General features: G+C 40.9%; 2 protein-coding genes across 8 annotated transcripts in view; one reads left to right on the top strand and one right to left on the bottom strand.

The window, feature by feature from the left end:
* Positions 1–17,428, bottom strand: part of LOC129050349 (zinc finger protein 705A-like) — a 57,847-nt gene that overhangs the window by 15,585 nt on the left and 24,834 nt on the right. The gene's annotated exons all lie outside the window — the stretch shown is intronic.
* On the top strand, positions 380–4,847 carry LOC129050374 (beta-defensin 108B-like). Its single transcript, XM_054532417.1, has 2 exons — positions 380–534; positions 4,684–4,847. Exons 1-2 carry the CDS (start codon positions 447–449, stop codon positions 4,845–4,847), a joined length of 252 nt encoding a protein of 83 aa, XP_054388392.1. The 5' UTR covers positions 380–446.

Genomic DNA, 17,428 nt, shown 5'->3' with positions numbered 1-17,428 from the left:
TGTAACATAAACAAAGCACTTTGGAGTTTCAGACCAGGAGCAAGTGGGGTGATTAATTCTTAGCAGGGCTAGTAAAGTCTGGGAAGTGTTCACTAACAAAATGTCTGGTCATTAACGAAAACTACTGGTTTCTCAACACAGTCTAATTTATTGTAACAATATAAATGGTTGTTTGTTCATAAACTTTCATCTTTTGCCAAAATGTTTGTAGCTTATGTTCCCATTTAACAAGGTTTTCTGGCCAAAACTGTGCACCCACATCATTCGAATGAACTGGCTGTCCAATAAAAAAAGGACTCTCAGTCTTCCCATAAAAGCAATTTTGCATGCATAGAACACCTCTATCTAGGAATATCCCTAATGAGGTACAGAAAGGCTCTTATTATCCAGAGACATTCCACTGGTGCTAGAGAGCCACAGACAGAAGTTTTCTCTGCCTCCTGGAAATGAAGCCAAACTTTCTTCTTTCTTCAACCGTGAGGATTGCTGTCCTCCTCTTCACCATTTTCTTCTTTATGAGCCAAGTTCTACCAGGTAACAAAATAAACTTGGTAAGAGTGGAGTGCCTAACACCTTACAGGGATTCAATACTCAAAGAGAAATCACCATCACCTATGACCAGAAAAGGGGGTCTCATAGGAAATCTGGAAGACACATTGGCTGAGAGGCCTGCAGCCATCTAACTCGTTAATTCTCCATAGCAACTCACTTAAATGAAGTCAATGGTGTTTCAAGTCTTTGAAACCCTCTTATTCCATCTCTAAATTAAGCAAGTTTACTAGCAGTTACTAGACCTCAAAAATTAAAAATCAGGCATTGTTCTACTAAATCTTGGTCTCCAAAGCTCCTCTAGTTTCTTTCAGCAAAAGTTAGTTATCCTAAGACGCTGGCATAAGAGCTATGCCAAAGCTGTGGTAGGCTCAGACAGAAGGGATTGGTGGAAGAAGTCTCTTTGAAAATATTACTATAATCTAAGAATTCTTTAACCTATTGCTCCCCAGTACTGTTGGTCCCTGGGGCTTGACTTTTCCCCTTAAGGCTCCATCTCCATCCCTGGCTTTCCCTCTTCCTTCTCAGCATCTAGTCTTGTAATGTAGAATTTAAACACAGGGACCAGGGATGACCCCACACCAGAGCATAGCCTACTGCATTCAGCATGCGAACATTAATCACAGGTATAAGGCCCCTTGCACAGACATGCTTTGGAGAAGTGTGTATAGGACTTCTTGGATTTGCCCAAGGTGGTTACCAGACACCCAAAGTAGATCCGAAAATTTTCTGGAACTCCTGAACATGTGTATTCAAGGATGAATAAGCAACTTATTGCCTCTATTTTTGCTGTTTTATAGAGGAAAAAATTAAGGCCCTGGAAACTGAACTGCTTTTCCCAACAGTGGGGTAAATGTCAGAGTCAATGTTTTGTTTTAATATCCTGGCTTTCCCTATACATCCCACCCTAGAGTTCTGTTGTGCTGTTCCTTTGTGTGACTTTCTAAGGCCTGAAAAAAAGGTGATACCATATCCAATTATATTAACTCGGTAGCACACAACATCGGGGACTGACTCATAAGATTATTATCCTTGTGGCATTACTGAAGTCCTGTCTCACTAGTACTTGTTAAATAGTCACCCTGGCTAAATACGTGGGTTTCATTTTTTTTAATCAGTTAAAAAAAATATTTTACAATATGTGTCTTACATCTATAACCCCATAACATCAATGCTTTTAATCAAGGTTTAAAAATTCCAAATTTGGATAAATAAATTTTTTTTGTTGTTTTCACTGTCACTCAATCAAAATAGAAGAAACTAATTGGATAGAACAGCACAGGCAGAAGCATTACTGACAGTGAAAAATGGGACGCAACAAGACTGGAGAAGAAAACACAGGATGGCGCTAAAGAATGCAGCCTAATGAAAGGTGGCATCTCCTCTGACGTCCTTAGGTAGACATTGAAGCAGAACTGCAAACTTTTTGTAGAAGGCTAGAGAGGAGAGGAGGACACAGAGAGAGGGCAAGAGTGGAAAATAGAATGAGGCTCAGAATATCAAGCCTTAGTGCCGTCCCTATCATCTGCCTCACTCGATCACTGGGTAATCTCGGGCAAGTTCCTTCCTTTCCATCAGCTTATTTCCTCATCTTTAAGGTAAGTGACTAGACAAGACAGCCTATGATGTTCATTATAACTCTAGCTTTTGTTCCTAAAGCAAATGGCTGGAAAAGACATAGTGTCCACAATATGCAATACACAAGGTTTACAAGCAAAGAACAAATGAAAACAAAAGATTTTTAAAATCCCTAATGTTACTTGAATTCTTGCAAATGAACAATGGTACATCATAATTTTAAAAAGCCCTTTGTAATTTCAATTTTTTAAAATAATTTCAACCTTTATTTTAGATTCAGGGAGTGCACGTGCAGATTTGTTACATGGGTATATTGTGTGATATTGAGATTTGGGGTAGGAATAACTCTGTCACGCAGGTAGCGTGTACCCAAAGCATAGCTTTTCAGACTTTACTCCCTCTCCCTCCCCTCCTGGTAAGACCCAATCTCTCTTGTTCCCATTTTTATGTCCATGTGCACTCATTGCTCAGCTCCCACTTATCACTGAGAATATGTGGTATTTGGCTTCCTGTTCCTGAGCTAATTTGCTTAGAATAAAGTCCTCCAGCTGCATCCATGTTGCTGAAAAGGGCACAATTTTGTTCTTCTTATGGCTGCATAGTATTCCATGACATATATGTACTACATTTTCTTTATTCAGTCCACTGTTGATGAACACCTAGTTTGATTCCATACCTGTGCTACTGTGAGTACCACTGTGATGAACATACAAATTTAGGTCTTTTTACAAGACTGATTTCTTTTCCTATGGATACACACCCAGTAACGAGATTACTGGGTCAAATGGTAGTTCTGTATTAAATTTCTTGAAAAGTGGTTGGAAAATAAAATGCTCAATAGAATCAGGTATAGTAAAATAGTACACATGATTCAAAGACTTGTGAACCGAGAGTAATAACAAATTTCCACACAAACATATTGCAAGTTAGAAAATAGCTGTATTTTAATCAATTATTCCACAATCATTTACTGAACAGCTATTATAAGCCAAGACTTTAATCAGATTCTGGAATATACATACAGAGGAGAATAAGATACAATTCCTGCCCTCAAGAAATTCATTATCAAGAATTGAGGTCAGATGGGAAAACACCACCCGTAGTAGAATGCAAGAAGTACTACCACAGAGGGATGTTCAAGAGTGATTTATCACATATCACAGGACAGGTCAGTGGTTCATCCTCTACACTATACTAATCTCTTATGACTCTTCCAGCTGCAAAGGGCCAATTTTAGCCCAAGGACAGTGGGCTCGGGTACTGCTATACATAGTAGCTGACTACTTACAGATAAAAGGAAGAGACGGAAAGCTCAGGGATCAAAATCTCAGATTTCAGCTTGTTTCTACCAAGTGGTCAACATTTAGAATTATCATTGTCTTCAAAAAAGCATGACCTTTATTTCCCAATTTGCATTATAGATATAAATATGATGTTGCATATATTTGGTCTTCACATCAATCCACATCAATTGCTTTGCGACCATTGAAAAGTTAAATTGAATTTAATGCATTTGGATTTCAGTTCAATTAAATAGGCATTTATTGAATGCCTATTAAAATCGCTGTACTGATTGAAAGCTATTCTAGAATTGGCTTTTGTGTTCCAGAATAGAAAAAAAAAACGTGCTGGTTTTTATACATCTCTTATTGCCAAGACGTTGTCATGCAAAAGGTGCTCTGTGTTACATACAGACTGCTCAGAATTAAAACACTTTTCAAACTAAACACCTCAATGTGTGTGGCCTATCCCCAGAGCAGTGATATCTTAGGACATAAATGAAATACTATGCAATGTTTTCAACAAGTATAGTTTTTGAGACTTTAAGAAGACCTTGAACGTTTCACTCTTAAAATATGCAATGGGTTCTAGAGAAAAATTGCAACCTCAAAGACCAGTGCCAGAGATATAAGTAGTGAGTGAAGTCTCAGGGTGTAACAAGTACTGGCACAGATATATTTGTGTATTAAACACATAGGAAGGAATATTGTTCCCTTCCACAGGAAAAATATCCTAACAATTAAAGTATATTATATTTTAGGTCAATATTTCAGTTCTAGTTTTGAAAAATACATCTATTATAACCTATCATATAGAGTGTGTGTGTGTGTGTGTGTGTGTGTGTGTTTGTGTGTGTGTAGAAATAAAAAGAGATGAGCCAAAAGAGATTTTCTTCTCTTTCACTCCAGGAAAATCCATAGTACAAGACATTATATTTTTTTAAAAGGCTGAAATCTCCCATCAGTGTTAGAAGATAATAAGGAAGAAATAAACTGAAACGTGCATGCTCTAGAACTTGTAAAGGGGAGCGGGCTACTCACCTCCAGCCTTTTGTCATGTAGGTGCACCCAATATTCTCATATTTTTCAAGAACACCAAAAAATCCAAATTTTTGTGTGACAGCAGATTTTTAAGTGTTAAAGAAATCAAATAACACATGCACACACAAAAATCCACACAAGATTATTTTCAGGCACTGCCCCCTATGTCCATGTAATTCAATACAAAGTAAAGAAAGACTGATGAATGGTTACAATAACCCTCTTCTGCATGTAGCCAGGGGCAAATTCAAGGAGATCTGTGAACGTCCAAATGGCTCCTGTCGGGACTTTTGCCTCGAAACAGAAATCCATGTTGGGAGATGTTTAAATAGCCGACCCTGCTGCCTGCCTCTGGGGCATCAACCAAGAATTGAGAGCACTACACCCAAAAAGGACTGAAGCCTGTTGTTTTCTGGAGGTTTTAGGTTCTCTTTTTCTCTCTCCCTCTCCCTGTCTCCCTGTCTCCCTTTCCCTCTCTCCATTTTTCTCACAGGGATTTTTATTGAATCAGCAAAAAAGAATAAAGCAAAACCAACGAGCACAAAACCTCTTTTAAAAGTTTATATTCCTGGCTGGGTGCGGTGACTCATGCCTGTAATCCTAGCACTTTGGGAGGCCAAGGTGGGTGGATCATGAGGTCAGGAGATCAAGACCATTCTGGCCAACATGGTGAAACCCTGTCTCTTTTAAAAATACAAAAATTTAGCCAGGCATGGTGGCGGGCACCTGTAATCCCAGCTACTCAGGAGGCTGAAGCAGGAGAATTGCTTGAACCCATGAGGTGGAGGCTGCAGTGAGCCGAGATCCCAACACTGCACTCCAGCCTGGGTGACAGAGCAAGACTCTGTCTCAGAAAAGAGAAAGAAAGGAAGGAAGGAAGGAAGGAAGGAAGGAAGAGAAAGAAAGAAAGAAAGAAAGGAAAGAAGGAAGGAAGGAAGGGAGTCTATATTACATGTTATGACTTGATTACTGTTTGGTTTCCAGTATCCTTCTATCCCATCTAGATGAGCTCTTAGTTGAAAATGACCTACAGCAGGGTGGGGGAACTTTCACCATACCTGTTGCTTTTGTCTAGCACTGTAACCCTTCACCCTGCATATGGGAAGACCACTCCCCTTTTTTACTGGGAAAATGCACCATCCTATTCCATGCAGCCTTGCAGGGGTCTGTCTCTCCCTGATAAAGGTGCAACACATGGGAAAATTGCACAATCACATCAACCAGACTTCACCAGAAATCTAAATTATAAAAAAAGGTGCACTCAGATTAAAGGCAATTTCTTCAGCACCCTTTTCAAAGGCAATTCCCTGGGTCTGTACATGTAAGCCTGGCCAAGATCCAGGGAATTCCTTTAGTTCCCAACTTTCACTGGGCATAATCATTCAGCATTTTCTTCCATCTTTTAAAACACTGCATTGGCTTCCTATGGCTGCTATCACAAATGACAACAAACTTGTGGCTTAAAGCAACACAAATGCATTATCTGACAGTTCTGTAGGCTGCAGGTTCCAGTTGGATCTCAGTGGGCCAACATCAAGGTGTCAGCAGGGCTGAGCTTTCTTCTGGAAGCTCTGTAGTTTTCTTCCTGCACCTTTATCCTAGCAATGGCAGGTTACTCCCGTGCACCATAGCTTCCTTCATCCATTTTCAAGGCCAGCAACGGAGTGTCGAGTCCTTACATTCTATCATTCTGAATTCATCTTCTCCCCACTCTTCCATTTTTTAGGACTCATGATTACATCGGGCCCACCTGGATAATCTAAGATAATCTTCCTATTTTAAGGTCAGCTGATTAACAGCCTTAATTTCACATGAAACCTCAATTCCCCTTTGCCTCACAAGGTGGCGCATTCACAGGACCCAGGAGTTAGGATGCGGATAGCTTTGGCGGGAGACAGAGGGGACATTAATCTGCCTACCACAGCCACTGAGTGCTTTTACCACCTGTCACCATTTTGCTCCATTTAGATACAACTTTAGTTGCTTTGTGTGAAGAGATTCTCATTCATAGAGTTTTCTTTTTTGTGTAAAGTAGTGGGGATCCTCTCCGTGGTCATTGAAAGAGTATAGAATGAAGATATTTAAAAGTATATCAGCTGGATTTTATTTTTCACCATGCCTGATTTGGCCAAGAAAGAATGTTAAGTTATGTCACATGGGCTACTTGAAATCTCAAAAAGTTCAAAACACTGGGTTCAAAATCTCAGAGACCGAGATATATTCCAACCAACTCAACCCTGTGGAAGTGCCAAGTTTTCCTCAGCGCCACTCTTGAAATTACATCACCAACTGACCCTTTAATATATTTTTGCACTATATAACATTTATTTCTTGGAGTAAGTGCTTCCCTAGAAAAGAAGCAGTTTGGACACGTATATTAAAGCCTTCACATAGAATATTATCCTCTCATTGCTAGGAGGTGGCCTTCAAGATGGCTCACTAGAGGCACCAGGCACTGTGTCCTCCCAAAGAAAGACCAAAACAGCAAGTAGATAATCATACCTTGAAGAGGGCATGAAAGAGGGCACTAGAATTCAGCAGCAAAGTGACAAGGAATCTCTGAGGTATGGAAGGAAAGGAAAATGAAGCAGCAGCCCAGCCAGAATCAGCTTAAACCCAGGACAGGCTCTCCAGTGTGGTGAAAAGGTAAAAAAGAGAGCCCCAGTGGTCCGTATTCCCACCGTGGACACTGCAATCCTAGCCAAGGGACAGTCTCTCGGCCCTCGCAGGCCCTGAGACTACTATAGGGAGCTGCCTGGAGTCTATGGGATGGTCATTGTCCCAGAGAAGGAGTTGGCACTGGATCGTTTGCACCCATCCCCAGATACAGGCAGCTGTGGCACAGTGCCATTTTGAGAGCCCAGCCCCCAACAGACTACATCCTGCCCTGGGGCCCAACAGCCCCTGCATCTCCACATCTCTGGACCCCCAGTGACATTCCTTCATGTCCATCCAGAGGGCTGCAGAGTCACAATACCAGCTGAACTCACCAGCGTAGCCTGGTCCCCATCACTCTAGCCTACACAGTGTCCTACACTCCAGGGAACTGGCAGTGCCATTCACTAGGGAGGCTGCCCCCAGAGCAAAGGGAGCTGAAGCAGGCACTCTTCACAAGTGGAGACTCACCTTCCCAGGGCCACTGACACTGACAGCAATCCTGACCCCCAGGAGCAGGGTCACTGCACACCTGCAGGCATCCTCAGGGGACCTGGGGACTCGCCTGCCTGGGCACTATTCCAGGGCCAGAGCACAGGGCCATCCCACCCATTGCTGTCACTACCACTACCCAAGCTCGTTGTCCAGGAGGCTAGGGATCAACCCACACTGCTCTCTGTCATTGGCACCTGTACATGCCTTCTTGTGACCTGAGTATGAGCCCACCCAGCCTGGTGGTGCCTGTGCACATTGTCTGGGAGCCTGCGGATTAATCCACCATGCCTATCACCATCAAGTACCTGTGTGTCTCCTGAGAGCCTAAGGATAGGACTTGCCAGCTTGCCATCACCGCTGCCACCACTGCCCACATATTTGCACCAGGTGAAAGCCTGAGGACTACTCTGTCCATCATGTTGCCACGACTGTTGGTATCTGCACATGCCATCGGGGGTCGCAAGAGTTGACCTGCTATGACTACTGCAATTGCTGATGCTACACATGCCTCCCAGGGGCTTTAGGGCATGCCTATCTACCTAGCTCACCACTGTCACTACTGGCACTTGAGAAAGCCACCAGACACACGCCTGTAATCCTAGCACTTTGGAAAGCTGAGGGGGGCAGATCACCCGAGGTCAGGAGTTCGAGACCAGCCTGACCAACATGGAGAAACTCCATTTCTACTAAAAAAAAAACAAAAAAAAAACAAAATTAGCCGGGCATGGAGGCACATGCCTGTGATCCCAGCTACTCGGGAGGCTGAGGCAGGAGAATTGCTTGAACCCGGGAGGCAGAGGTTGCAGTGAGCTGAGATCACGCCATTGCACTCCAGCCTGGGCAACAAGAGCAAAACTCCATCTCAAAAAAAAAAAAAAAAGCCACCTGAAAGCCCAAGGATGGCCTGCCTGAAATTTCAACCACTAGTGCCCACATAAATCACCCACAAGTTCAAAGACCAACGCAACTGGTGCCCAAGGACCAAACTGCCTGGCCTGTCTTTCCCCAGCAAAATCTCACCACAGCCTCCATTAACAATGAAGGCTAAGACACTGAGGAGCTCACAGACATCAGTGATGCTAATTATAGCTGAAGAAATCATAGAAGTCTAAACTACTGAACCAACCCAGAACTAAAGGCAAAGGGTCTTACTGATTCAACAGTATAGATACAGCTACAGAAGTCAGTCTTATACTACCAAAGCCAATCTATAAAATTAGAAGAAGCAACTGTTTTACCAGATATTCAAATATCAATTTTGTAAGGACATAAGAAACATTAAAGAGCAAGGAAACATAGCATCTCTGAAGGAAACAATAATTCTCCAGCAACAGATTTCAATCAAACAAATCCATAAAATGAGTGAAAAGGAATTTAACGGCTGAAATTGAATAATTCAATAAATAAAATAAATAATACAATTTGAGAACCTCAACACTGACTAGATTAAGAAGATGAAAGAATTTCTAAACATAAAGATCGGTCTTCATATACAGGATTAAATGGATTAAAGACTTAAATGTGAAACACAAAACTATAAAAACCCTGGAAGACAACCTAGGCAATACCATTCAGGACATAGGCACGGGCGAAGATTTTATAACAATGACACCAAAAGCAATTGTGACAAAAGCAAAAATCGATGAATTGGATGTAATTAAACTAAAGAGCTTCTGGGCAGCAAAAGAAACTATTAATAGAGTAAAAAGACAACCTGCAGAATGGGAGAAAATTTTTGCAAGCTATGCATTCGACAAAGATCCAATATACAGCATCTACAAGGAACTTAAACAAATTTACAAAAAAAAAAAACCTTTAAAAAGTAGGCAAAGACATGAACAGACACTTCTCAAAAGAAGACATACATGCTGCCAACAATCATATGAAAAAAAAAAAAAGCTCAAGCGTCATGAGGGATTATGACAGACAGGAGGCAGAACTAGATTGCAGCTCTGGACAGAGCAGCATGCTAAGGCTTGCATTGTGAATTTTAGCTCCAGATGGACTGCAAGAACAGACCAGCAATCCTGACAGCACCCACAGACCCTCCGAAGGAAGCAGACTGCTCTTACAGGACCTGGGAGACACCCCAAATACTTTAAGTCCCCTAACCACGGAAATGGGAAAGGGAGACCCTCCTCTCCTGAACACACACCCCCACTGGAGAAGCTGAAAGTCTGTTTGTGGGAGAAGTTCCTGACTTTACCTGGAGCTGAGTCAAGTTAGAGAGCCGAGCTGAGCGACATACAGGAGTAGAGGAAGTAGCAGAAAGGCACTGGAAGGCCGCTGGATCCCCAAGTAGCCCATTCCTGCCTGGCACCACAGGCATCCATCAGGAGGGTGGCCAGAGGAGCAGGGGGTAAAACTTCACAGGGAGAAGGACTTCTCTACCTGAACTTTGTAAAAAAGTGAATGGGGTGAGAAGCCTCCTGGCCAGAACTCAGGGGAGGGCATGAATCCGGCTTGCAGACTTCACAGGCGGGGTAAGAACTGAAGCCCATTTCTTTGTCAGTTGGGAGGCAGAAAGCCTCAGGTAAGTTTTCAAGCCAGATTCGCCTTCGGCCTGGAAACAGACTCCGGGCTATTGCAAGGGGCATTGTGGGAGTGAGACCAGCCTTTCAGTGTGCGTGGAAACTAGCTTTCCCCCACTTCCCTGACAACCTGCATGACTTAGCAGAGGCAGCAATAATCCTTCTAGGTACACAACTCCAGTGACCTGGGAATCTCACCTCCATCCCCCACAGCAGCCAAAGCAAGACCCACCCAAGGAGAGTCTGAGCTCAGGCACGCCTAGCTCTGCCCCCACCTGATGGTCCTTTCATATCCACCCTGGTAGCAGAAGACAAAGAACATATGATCTTTGGAGTTCTAGAGCTCTGCCCACCACTGGTCCCTCTCCACAGTGTCCGGAATTGGTGGGTTCTTGGTCTCGCTGAGTTTAAGAATGAAGCCGCAGACCCTCCTGGTGAGTGTTAACAGTTCTTAAAGATGGTGTGTCCAGAGTTGCTCATTCCTCCCAGTGGGTTCAAGGTCTCGCTGGCCTCAGAAGTGAAGTTGCAGACCTTCGCAGTGAGTGGTACAGCTTTTTTTTTTTTTGAGACAGAGTCTCGCTGTCGCCCAGGTTGGATGCAGTGGCGCAATCTCCGCTCACTGCAGCCTCCGCCCCCTGGGGTTCACGCCATTCTCCCACCTGAGCCTCCGGAGTAGCTGGGACTACAGGCGCCCGCCACCTCACCCGGCTAATTTTTTGTAATTTTAGTAGAGACGGGGTTTCACCATGTTAGCCAGGATGGTCTTGATCTCCTGACCTCCTGATCCGCCGCCTCGGCCTCCCAAAGTGCTGGGATTATAGGCATGAGCCACCGGGCCCAGCTGTGTTACAGCTCTTAAAGGCAGCGCAGACCCAAAGAGTAAGCAGCAGCAAGCTATATTGCAACAAGCGAAAGAACAAACCTTCCACAGCATGGAAGGGGACCCAAGCCTGTTGAGCGGTGGGCTCGGGTGGCCTGCTTTTATTCCCTTGTCTGGCCCCACCCACATCCTGCTGATTGGTCCATTTTACAGAGAGCTGATTGGTCCATTTTGACAGAGCGCTGACTGGTGCATTTACAAACCTTTAGCTAGACACACAGTGCTGATTGGTGCATTTACAATCCTTTAGCTGGACACAAAAGTTCTTCGAGTCCCCACCAGATTAGCTAGACACAGTGTGCTGATTGGTGCATTTACAAACTTTTAGCTAGACACAGTGCTGATGGGTGCGTTTACAATCCTTTAGCTAGACAGAAAAGTTCTCCAAGTCCCCATCGGCCCAGAAGCCCAGCCAGCTTCACCTCTTGATGGCACTCGCCAGACAGGACTTTGCAGCACCCAGCCTGGGCACTCCAACAGCCTAGACAGAGCTCATCCCCCGGTCAAGCCCAGCAGGCACCAGCCAGCCACCTCAAGTGTGGGGCACACCAAGCCCGTGCCCACCCAGAAACCGTGCCAGCCCACAAGTGCCACACACAGCCCCAGCTCCCACCATCGCCTCTCCCTCCGCACACCGTGAGCAGAGGGAGCAGGCTCTGGCCTTGAGCAGCCCCAGAGAGGGTCCCCCACAGTGCAGCAGCGGGCTGAAGGGCTCGTTGAGTGCAAACAGAGTGGACGCCGAGGCCAAGGAGGCACTGAGAGCAAGGGAGGGCTGCTAGCATGTTGTCATCTCTCAACACTACTACAGCGGATGCTTTCTGGAAAGCGCCACCTCCCAGCAGGAGGCCCATCAGCACAAAAAATAGAGCCTTAAACCACCAAAATGGTGGAGGCAGTTTGAAAAACAGGTTGGCAGTTCTTAAAGAATAAAAAATAGAGTTACAATATAACCCAGCAATTCCACTCTTAGGTATATACTTAAGAAAATAGTTTGTACCTAAGAGTTGAAACATTCTCAATGAATTCTTATAGCAGCATTATTCATAATAGTAAAAAAGCTGAAATAATCCAAATGCCCATCAGCTGATAAATATATATAAACACAATGTGGTATATTTATATAACACAGTATTAGTTATTGATAGAAGGAATGAAATGGCTATATATCCTACAACTTGGATGAGCCCCATGGAGTCATCAAAACACCACCATCATTCTTCAGAGTTAGAAAAAACAATTCTAAAATTCATATGGAACCAAAAAAGAGCCCACATATCCAAAGCAAGACTAAGCAAAAAAACAAATCTGGAGGCATCACACTACCTGATTTCAAACTATAAGATCATAGTCACGAAAACAGTGTGGTACCAGGAAAATATATACATCAAAATATGTGCGCTTAAATAACATAGCATCAAATTTATAAAACAAAAATTGAGCAACCTACAAGGAGGTTCAAGCAGATTTGAGCAGCAGAAGAAAAAATAGTAAACTTGAAGATAGGTCAGTTAACGTTATTCAGTCTCAGGGAGAGAAAAGGAAAAGAGTGAAGAAAATTAGACCCTAAAAAACCCTGTGTACACAGTGGGATTTGCCCCAAGAATGTAAAGGTGGATCAACATATGAAAATCATATAATATATCACATTAATCAAATGAAAAGGAAAGACCACATGATAATCTCAATTATGCAGAACATAAAGTCAAAATCTAACACCATTTTATAATAAAAATACTCAACCAATTAGAAATAGCAGAGCACTTCCTTAATATATTAAATGGCATCTAAGAAAACCCCACAGCTAACATTGTGCTTAATGGTGAAAGACTGAAAGCTATACCCCTAGGATCAGAAAGAAGACAAGAATAGTTGTGAACAACTTCTATCATACATTATACTGAAAATTCTAGCTACAGCAATTAGGTAAGAAAAAGAAATAAAGGTATCCATATTGGAGATCAAGAAGTAAAATTGTCTATTCACAGAGCAAGATATATAGACAACTCTAAAGAAAAAGAAAAACCCTACTAGAGTTAATAAATAAATGCAGCAAAGTTTCAGATAATTAAATAAAAGCACAAAAAACAGTTCTATTTCTATACACCTACAACAAGCCATCTAAAAGAGAAATTAATAAAATAATTCCATTTAAACAGCATCAGAAAGGATAAAATGCCTAGGAATAAATTCAACCAAGGAGTTACAAGTGTCATATACTAAATGTTGCTGAAAGAAAAGAAAAAGATATGAATGGCAAAACATCCATGTTCATGGATTGGAATACAATAGTGTTAAAATGGCAATACTACCCAAAGTGATCTGTAGATTCAATATAATTCCTATGAAAATCTCAACTACCATTTTTTTAAATGAAAAGCCAATTCTGAAATTCATGTGGAATTGCGAAGACCCCAAATACTCAAAACAGTCTAACAAATGAAAGTCACACTTGGAGGATACATACTTCCTGATTTCAAAATTTATGATAAAGCTACAGTAATAAAAATATTGCAGTGCTGGCATAAAAATAAGTATATTCATGCAACAAGATCTAAAGTCTGAAAGAATCCTATACATCTATGATTAATTGATTTCTGACAAGGGTCCCAGATCATTCCCTGTGGAAAAGAATAATCTCTTCAACAAATTGTGCTGCAACAACTGAATATGCAGTTGAAATTTGAAATTGAAAATATGAATTTTCAATTCGATGCAAAAATTGAATTTGGACCCCTACCTCATAGCATACACACAAATTAATGGAAATTAGATCAATAATCTACATGTATACACCAAAACTATAAAATTCTCCAAAGATAATGAGAAAAACCTCATGACGCTGGGTTTTGCAAAAGCACAAACAACAAAAACAACAACGAAAGCAGATAAATTGGATTTATCAAAATGAAAACCTTTGTGCATAATGGTCTATGTGAAAAGGTATAAGTGAAAAGGTAACCTACAGAATGGGATAAAATACTTATAAATCACATCTGATAAGAGTTTACTGTATTAAAGAACTCGTAAGTCAACAAGACAACTCAATTTTTAAAATGGGCAAGGCACTTGAATAGACATTTCTCTAAAGAACACAAATAGTTAACAAGTACATTATAAGATGCTCAACATCGTTAGTCATTAGGGAAAGGCAAACCAAAAACACAATGAGATACCACTGCATATCCACTAGGAAAACCATAATCATAAAAACATAAAATAATAAGTATTGGTAAGGATGTGGAGATATTGGAACTCTCATCCATTGCTAGTGGGATTTTAAAATGACAGAGCCACTGTGGAAAAACTTTGGCAGCTATTCAATAAACTAAACATAGAATTATCATTATGACCTAGGAATCAACTTTTAACTATACAACAAAAAGAACCGAGTTATTCAAATAAAACTGATACATACTACAACATGGTTGAATATCGAAAAATAGTATGCTAAGTGAACGAAGCCAAACATAAAGGTCACCTATCGTATAATTCAATTTATACAAAATATCCATAATAGGTAAATTCATAGAGACAGAAAAGTAGGTTTGTGGTTGCCAGTGGCCCGGAGAAGGAATGAGAATTAACTGCTTAATGAGTATGAAGTTTCCTTTTGGGGATGATGAAAACATCTAGGAGCCAGGTAGAGATAACGTTGCATAAGATGTGTATTACTAAATGTCACTGTATTGTACACCTTAAAATGATAAATTTTATGTGAATTTTACCTCAGTATAAAAAAGATTGGCGAAAGGAATTTTTAAAATGATGATTCAATAGTATGTTCTCTATATGGAAACTCACTTCAAATTCAATGGCACAGGTAGGCTGAGATTAAAAGAATGGAAAAGATGTATCACGCAAACAATTTTTTTTAAGAAAAGAAGGGGTATATGAATATAACACAAAGTAGACTTAAGAGTAAATAAAAATACCACAAAGACAGGCACTATATCATCACAAAATAATCAAGCCACCAGAAAGGCACAATGATTCCACTTGCGTATGCACCAAACAGAGCCTCAAATATGTGATGCACAAACTGATAGAATTGATAGGAGAAATAGACAAATCCACAATTATGGTTGGAGAGTTCAGTTTCCTCTCTCAGAATCTCATATAGCTACTAAGCAAAAAAAAAAAATTAGCAAAGATATAGAACTGAAGAGCACCATCAACCAACAAGATCTCATTGACATCTCTAGAATACTCTGCTAACAATACAAAACAGGCATACTTTATAATAATATATATATAATATATATATAATATAACAGGCATACTTTATAATAACATGGAATATTCACAGCACAGACCATATCTGGGCCATAAAACAAAGCACAACAATTTTTTTAAAAATTGAAATCATACAGCATGGGCTATCTGTACAAAATGGAACAGAACTATTAGACAACAGAGAAACAGGAAAATCTACAATATCCTTGAAAACTGAACAACACAATTCTAAGTAATCTGTGAGTCAGAGGAAGTATAAAAAGAAAAAATTTAAAAATAGAACTAAATGAAAGTGAAATTACAACATAAAAATTAGTGGGATGTGACTAAAGCAGTGTTGAGATGGAAATTTATAGCACTAAATGCTTACATTAGAAATATGTCTCAAATCATAATCTTAGTTCTCATTTCATTAAGTAGAAAGAAGAGCAAAATAAACCCAAGGAAATCAGAAAGAAGGAAATAATAATGAGTAAAAGTAAGGTCTGCTATTCTCCCTCTTGAAGCAGGAAACAGGAACCAGAGTCCCACACTGGAAATGTGGGCTGCCATCTTCAAGACTAAGGTAGGGAAGGACATGGGGCAAGGACACATAAAAATAATACGAAGTTTTCTTCACCTTTTTAAGTTGCCTTCTCAATTCAGCATGTGCTTTACCAGTGTAAACATTCTACCATTTTATAGAATTCTTAGAAAGTTGATTCTGACCACTTTTGTTCATATTTTTCAGTGTTTCTGTGAAGGGAAAGCATAGGTCTTGGAGATGACTACTCTGCCATTTCCCTCTTCACTTTTGAAAGATAATCTCACTGGATACAGAATTGCAAATTGATAGTTTTTTTTCAACACTTTAAACATTTCACTCCATTCTCTTCTTGCTTGTATGGTCTGATGTATTTCTTATGTATGTATATATGATGTATTTTGTATGTATTTTCTTGATATTTATTTTCCTTTTTGTCTTCTTTCAATATTTTCTCTTCACCTTTGGTTTTGTCAGTCTGAATATGACATACTTGGTTGCAGACGCTTTACTAAATTTCCTCCTTGGTGTTCTCTGGGCTTGCTGTATCTGTGGTTTAGCATTAATTTTGGAAAACTCTCTGCCATTGTTACTTCAGATCTTCTATTCCTTTGTCCCTTTATACTCCTACTGTCATTTGCATTATGCACATTACATCTTTGGTAATTGTCCCACTGTTCTGGAGATTCTGTTATGTTTTTAAAATTCTATTTTTCTTTTGTATTTCAGTGGGGCAGTTTTTGTTAACATATTTTCAAATCCACTGATTCTTTGACCTTGTCCAATCTACTGAGGAACCTATCACAGGCATTCTTTATTTCTTGGAGGTTTTTATTCCTAGCATTTCCTTTTGACTTCTTAGAGTTTCCTTCTTGCTGATCACATTACCCACCTGTTGTTGCATGTTGCCTTTTTCTGTTAGAACACTTATTATATTAATCATTTATATTAAACTCTAGGTATAATTACCAAATCTCTGCCATATCTGAGCCTACTTCTCAGGCTCAATTTGTCTCTTTAGACTAACTTTTCCTGCTTTTTAACATGCCCTCTTATTTTTTTATTGAAATAAAACACAATGTATCAGGCAACAGAATCTGAGATAATAGGTCTTTGTGTGAGGTTTTATGTTTATATAGTTAAGGCTATGTTATGTTTAATTTTTTTGTAGCTATAGGTGTCACATATTCAATTTCCTCTAGTATCTTTGTTTTGGTCTCCCTTATTATTTTTGGATTGCCTTAGAAGATCCTTCTTAAATACAATCAGTGTCTTTCACCTCTTTCAGTTGTAATTCACTGCTAGTACACTGGAGTCCTGGTTGATGTGGTGATATGGTGTTGGGAGGAGAAGTGTTCTATAATCTCATGGTTAAATCTGAGTTGTGGGGCCAGGCGCGGCGGCTCACGCCTGTAATCCCAGCACTTTGGGAGGCAGAGGCGGGCAGATCACGAGGTCAGGAGATCGAGACTATCCTGGCTAACACGGTGAAACCCCGTCTCTACTAAAAATACAAAAAAAATTAGCCGGGCGCCTGTAGTCCCAGCTACTCGGGAGGCTGACGCAGGAGAATGGCGTGAACCCGGGAGCTGGAGCTTGCAGTGAGCCGAGATCGCGCCGCTGCACTCCAGCCTGGGCAACACAGCGAGACTCCGTCTCAAAA

Source organism: Pongo abelii, chromosome 16, assembly GCF_028885655.2.
Source record: "Pongo abelii isolate AG06213 chromosome 16, NHGRI_mPonAbe1-v2.0_pri, whole genome shotgun sequence".
Classification (NCBI taxonomy): Eukaryota; Metazoa; Chordata; class Mammalia; order Primates; family Hominidae; genus Pongo; species Pongo abelii.
This window is presented reverse-complemented; position numbering and strand designations above follow the sequence as displayed.

Excerpts from the sequence above, each read along its gene's own strand:
- LOC129050374 (XM_054532417.1), top strand. The coding sequence starts at position 447 with ATGAAGCCAAACTTTCTTCTTTCTTCAACCGTGAGGATTGCTGTCCTC. Across the intron at positions 535-4,683 it reads TATGAGCCAAGTTCTACCAG|CCAGGGGCAAATTCAAGGAG; the intron begins GTAACAAAATAA and ends TTCTGCATGTAG.